This window comes from Sturnus vulgaris, unplaced genomic scaffold, assembly GCF_052056855.1.
Source record: "Sturnus vulgaris isolate bStuVul1 unplaced genomic scaffold, bStuVul1.hap1 Scaffold_198, whole genome shotgun sequence".
Classification (NCBI taxonomy): Eukaryota; Metazoa; Chordata; class Aves; order Passeriformes; family Sturnidae; genus Sturnus; species Sturnus vulgaris.
The window spans coordinates 3909418-3915417 of NW_028276185.1; the positions used below are offsets into that span (position 1 = coordinate 3909418).

At 52.5% G+C, this 6000-nt stretch overlaps 1 protein-coding gene across 1 annotated transcript in view; it reads left to right on the top strand.

Moving 5' to 3' along the window:
* Positions 1-5714, top strand: part of LOC148217907 (uncharacterized) — a 98256-nt gene extending 92542 nt beyond the window's left edge. The window contains 1 exon segment of the mRNA XM_088158325.1: positions 5122-5714. Coding sequence (XP_088014451.1) covers positions 5122-5714 — 593 coding nt within the window.
* Positions 5715-6000: the final 286 nt, after the last annotated feature.

The window sequence follows — 6000 nt, forward strand, 5'->3', positions numbered from 1 at the left end:
AGATAAGGATCACTGCTCTACCTGTTTTTTTCCACCACTCTTTGTTCTTTTGTTTCTTCCCAGGACCTCTGACTGGTTACTTCATGTTTGCTGCTGATTTCCTCTCCCTTTTGAAGATGAAAATGGTAAAAGTGTCTTTGACCTGCCTTGCTGGATATTGTGAAGAGGAACAGTCATCTACTGCAAGTGGAAGTGTCACAGGTGGAGCAGAGTTCTGTGAGTGCTGTATCAAACCAGACCTCGTCAGAGCTGCCAGAACAACTGGTCCATGCTGCCCTTCACTGCTCTGCCTGTTCCCCACTGTTTCATGCCAGAGTAATTTAACTGCTGTTAATTGGGTGTGTGTTTCACTCGAGCCAGTCCAGCAGAACCAGCAGAAAGCAGCCCCAGAATGAATGGGGCTCTGCAGAGGAGCCCCAGACTATTCATCAGCCTGCCCGCAGAACTGGCTCCAACTCTGAACCCTTGTGACCACACTCTGAAGAAGACACACTTCTGATATTTCTGAGGCACTTATGACTGAGGCACTGCACGTGCTTGTGCAGGTAAGAATCCCCAAGTTGTTTCTGTCAGGAAAATGAATCCACAAACACCAGAGGTTTATGTCCAAAAAGGAGACAGAGGAGTCCTTTTTGCTTTATTCGAATAAAGGGAGAGGCCATGGGACATTCCCCTGGGATCTCTCAAATTTTTGGAGAACACAGCCTCCTTTTTATCCTATTTTCCCGGCCGCATTTCCCTCTCTCTTTCCCCATTGGCTTAGGTACTTGAGAGGCACAGACTTCCCGGAACGCCTGATACCTGAAATTCCCCTCTAATGTATAACCCTCCCTTTTCATTTTTAATTCTTATAGAATTCATAGTTTTCCCCCCCGTTGCTTCTTTCATCTTTCGATATCCAATTTCATTTATCAGCAGCCTTACAGTTTGTTTGTAAAGGCAAATATCTCTTTCCATTCATCAATCAGTGGAATCCATCCCATTGTTTCTTTTATCTCTCAGTGCTAGCCTTATCTACAGGCAGATCCAGAGCTCATTTGTAAAGATAAATTCAACATTCCTCTCAGCCCAGAGGAGAATCTAGCACAAAATATTCTCCCTGTGTACTGCACGACAAAAAATATTCAGGGGAAAATACAGTGGCATCTGAGGCTTGTGGAACTCCCAGAATACTGAGCCTGCAGAGGAGGCAAACAGCCCTGGCAGTGCCTGAGGGGACTTCTCCTCACAGACTCCTCCCAAAGTGTGTCACTTCAGCACGGGAAGGCTTTCAAACCTTTGCCTGTCCTTCCTCCTGTGATAAAATTTAAGGCTCCTCCTGAGAAAATACTGAGTTACGAACAATTCTCCATTCCTCAACAAAGCTACTCAGGTGTTCAACTTAAGAAAGACCAAAACAAAAGGTATTCAGTAATTTCCCATCAAGGCCTATTTGCAGAGAAACTCCATCATATGGGACCGAATATTTATTAACACCAGTTCACTCAAAAGAAACCCAACCTAAGCAGCGTTTTAAACGAACTTGAATTCTTTTTCCTCACATATCAACTGGACTGGTTTGTTCCTTTTTTGTCCTAGAGAGAATATTAGAACGATTTGCTCTTGACAGGACTCCTTGGGTGGCCCCCAGCCCTGGCTCCTCACCACGCCTTGCCTGGGCTGTTAACGCAGCCTGTCAGCACCACCTGACTTTGGCAGCCTGTTCAGACCTCGGGCACGGCTGGTGCCACGGTCCCCTCTGGTGCCACGGTCCCCTCTGGCTCCTGGCGTGTCCCTGCTGCTGGAGGAGCCCTGCTCGTGCTGCTGCCTGCGTTCAACAACCCCGGTCCTGCTCCCCAGGCAAAGAGAGACCAAAATCACTGCTTTGGGCAGCTCGTTTGAACGAGTTGAACACTTACTCATCTCTAGCACAGACCTCTTAACACCCACACACCAACACCTGGAAGTCACCTCATCTACAGAGGTGAGGAAGTCTGAGAGAACAGAAGGTCGACGTTCAAGCACATTTGTGGGGCACATATTGAGAAAGTAAGAAAATTACAGCCTGAATAATATTCCAGGCAGGAGCTTTTCAGCTCTGTTCCCAGCTGATAAGCTGGTCCAGCTCAAGGCTAGGGAGAATTTCTCCCAGGCTGATAATTTGGTCAAAATAAAAAGGAATTAGTAACAAAGATAGAACAGCTGTTGTGATGTGTGACCAGTCCCTGGAAATGGGGTGTCTTCTGTCTGAACCAATCATCTTTTCTCTACTCTGGGAATTACGAGTCATGCTATAAAACCAAGTGTATTTCTGAATAAACTTGTCTCTTTCTTCCTGTCATGAAAGATGACCATGTAGCTGTGCATCTTATTTCCGCCGCACTTAAAGGGTTAAAACCCCATTCCACGGCTACACACATTGGGTTTTTAATTTAGTGGAAGCGCTCACTCGTTCACAAGCCTTACTTGTCAAACTGGATTGTGCGATGCTATTGTCTTGCTTGTGTCAGAGAGAAAGCAGGGAGAAATTAGCTAAGAAATAAGAACCACACTTGGGGCTCGGGCTTGGCACACAAAGGGAGCAGGGCGGCACCTGCCCGCTTTGCCCGAGTCCCTGCTCCTGCCGGACAAAGGCGGACGCGGCTCCGTGCGGGGCGAGCCGGGCGCTCCGTGCCGGGGCCGGGGCCGAGCGCTCGGGCGGGCGGCGCTCAGGATGCTCGGGCAGCGCCGCGGGCCGGGCGGGCGCGATGGAGCCGCCTGAGGGCTGGGACCCCTCCGGGCGGCCGGCCCGGCGCACGCAGTGGCTGCTCAGCGCCCTCGCCCACCGCTACGGGCTGGAGCGCGGCGTGGAGAACGAGATGGTCGTGCTGGCCAGCGGCCCGGAGCAGTCCCTGCAGGAGATCTTCCAGCAGCGGGACTGCGCCGGGCCGGGCCGCATCCCCGGCGAGGAGTCCCGCACGCTGTGCCGGGCGCTGGGGGCGGAGGAGGCGGCGGAGCCCGAGGAGTGCGCGGGGCTGTGGGACGGGCTCTGGGCCGAGCTCACCTTCCGCCAGCTCCACGCGCGGCTCTGCGGCCACTTCAGCACCCGCGCGGGGCCGCGGCTGCCGCTGGGCCGGGAGGGCGAGCACATCGAGAGCCACATCCGCCCGCGCAGCCCCCGCCCAGCCCGAGCGGCGGCCGCCGGGGCCCTGCTCCCGAGAGCGCTGCGAGGAGATGGTGGCGCTGGAGCGGGCCGAGGAGCGCATGGCCGAGCTGCAGCAGGAGAAGGGCAGCCTGCGGCAGCTGCTGGAGGACGTGCGGGCCGCCCTGCAGAGCAGCGATGCGCGGTGCCCGGCGCTGCGGCTGAGTCCGGGCCGGCTTCTGCACCGCGCTCCCGGCGGCGCCTCGGGTGGCCCCGAGCGCTTCAGGAGAGATGCTGCTCTCGCAAAGTCAGTGTTTAGAACCCCTCCACCTCCGGACTGAGACCGAAGTTGCTCGTTCATCCTCGGCATTAACTTTCCCGCAAAGTTTAGTTACAAGGGAGGCTTTTAGGAGAAATGTATGGCATCGGTGTGCCATTAAATATGTTTGTGATGAGCACTGTTCAAAGTGTAGGGGAATTCAGCTTAACAAACCCACGTGTACAATGCTGCTGCTGCTTCTCCTGCACGTGCAGCCAGGATGTGCTGATAGCAGATGCTGGGTATGCACTGCTGCAGGGTTTTTCCTGAAGTAAGAAAGAACTTTGGGATTCTTGCCTGCACAAGCACGTGCAGTGCCTCAGTCATAAGTGCCTCAGAAATATCAGAAGTGTGTCTTCTTCAGAGTGTGGTCACAAGGGTTCAGAGTTGGAGCCAGTTCTGCGGGCAGGCTGATGAATAGTCTGGGGCTCCTCTGCAGAGCCCCATTCATTCTGGGGCTGCTTTCTGCTGGTTCTGCTGGACTGGCTCGAGTGAAACACACACCCAATTAACAGCAGTTAAATTACTCTGGCATGAAACAGTGGGGAACAGGCAGAGCAGTGAAGGGCAGCATGGACCAGTTGTTCTGGCAGCTCTGACGAGGTCTGGTTTGATACAGCACTCACAGAACTCTGCTCCACCTGTGACACTCCCACTTGCAGTAGATGACTCTTCCTCTTCACAATATCCAGCAAGGCAGGTCAAAGACACTTTTACCATTTTCATCTTCAAAAGGGAGAAGAAATCAGCAGCAAACATTAAGTAACTAGTCGGAGGTCCTGGGAAGAAACAAAAGAACAAAGAGTGGTGGATAAAAACAGGTGGAGCAGTGATCCTTATCTCTGTGGGAGATATCCTCTGCTAATGGGCCATCTGTTAAAACCAGGTGGGGCAGTGTTCTTTATCTTTTCCACAACCCATCCTTCCTCCAGGAAGATATCTTCTGTTAATGGGCCATTGAGTGCCACTGCATGACTGATAAAATTCCATCATCCCATTGGGAGATGCTCCAGCCAGGGGGAGGAGCCAAGCCTTTCCTACCTAGATAAAATCTGAGATTTGGAACACCAAGGCAGCCCTTACCCACTGGTTTCCAAAGGACAAGAGCTACCAGACCTTTCTACAGCATCACTACTACAACAAGACCCCTTCATTGGGACTGCTACCACCACCCTAACTAGCGGGGTGTCAGGTTGTATTCTGATTCTGTCAGTTGTTTTCTTTTCTACTATTTCATGTATTATTTTTCTCTTATCTTTTTTCCTATAGAATTGTATTTCTGACTGATTCTCTCATTGGTTTTGCTTTCAAACCAGCACATGTCTGGAGGGGATTTTGGCTGAAGCTTGTTATTTGGGGAGTTTTTGATCCGTGTGTTAAAGTTTGGAGGATTTGAAGCAGGAATCTTGGTGTTTGGGAGGTTATTACAGACACAAGATGCTCAATGACTACCAGAGATGAACTTGGGCAAGGAGGAACACCCAGTTTATGGAGCTCTCTTCTTGTTATTTCCCCCTAAACCAGGAATTTTCATTCCTCAGGTGTGCAGGGATGGAGGAGGCAGAAAAGCCCTGGAGATCTCTCACGAGGAGGGGCTGCAAACCCAGCCCAGGGAGCTGCAAGGAGGAAAGACCCTCCCTGAGCCGGGAAGGCGGCCGGAGATCCAGGCAGAGCTCAGAGCTGGTGGAGAAGCCTCCTGGAGGGGAGAAGCCCCACAAGTGCTTGGAATGTGGGAAGAGTTTCAGCTACAGGTCCCAGCTGATCCGGCACCAGGTGATCCACACTGGAGAGAAGCCCTATGAGTGTGGGAAATGTGGGAAGAGTTTCAGGACCATTTTTCATCTGATGCAACACCAGGTGATCCACACAGGGGACCGGCCCTACACCTGCTTGGAATGTGGGAAGAGCTTTGGGCACAGTTCTCACCTGAGAAGGCACCAGCGCATCCACACTGGGGAGAGGCCCTACGAGTGTCCCAAGTGTGGGAAGAGGTTTCACACCAGCTCCAATCTCCTCCTACATGAGCGGATTCACACAGAGGAGAGGCCCTTCCGCTGCCCCGACTGCGGGAAGGGATTCAACCGCAACGACAACCTCATCAGGCACCGGCGCATCCACACTGGGGAGAAGCCCTACGAGTGTCCTGAGTGTGGGAAGAGCTTCTCCAGGATCTCTCACTTGACCCGACACCAACGGAGTCTCCACTAAGGGAAGCCCTGTGAGTGCCCCGAGTATGGGAAGAGCTTTGTGCTCTGCTCCAGCTCCATCCCCAATGGGAGGATTTGTGTTGGATGATCCCCAGTGACCCCCGTTGGGCAGAGCCCTGGTGATCTTTGGTCCTGGTGATCCGTGTTGGGAAGACACCTGGCTGAGGGGTTTCTGCATCATCCTCTCTCCCTGTGGGCACCTGGATGAACACAGGGGCAGGAACGTCCATCAGGGCCCAAACTGACATTGGGAATTCTTTGAGGAGAGCAGATTTGTTGACTTTCAAGCTCAGAAAATATTCTGTGTTCAATCCTATCTCCTGGTGGTATCCAGGAATATCCAGGAATGGTCTTGGAGACCTTTTCCAACCTCA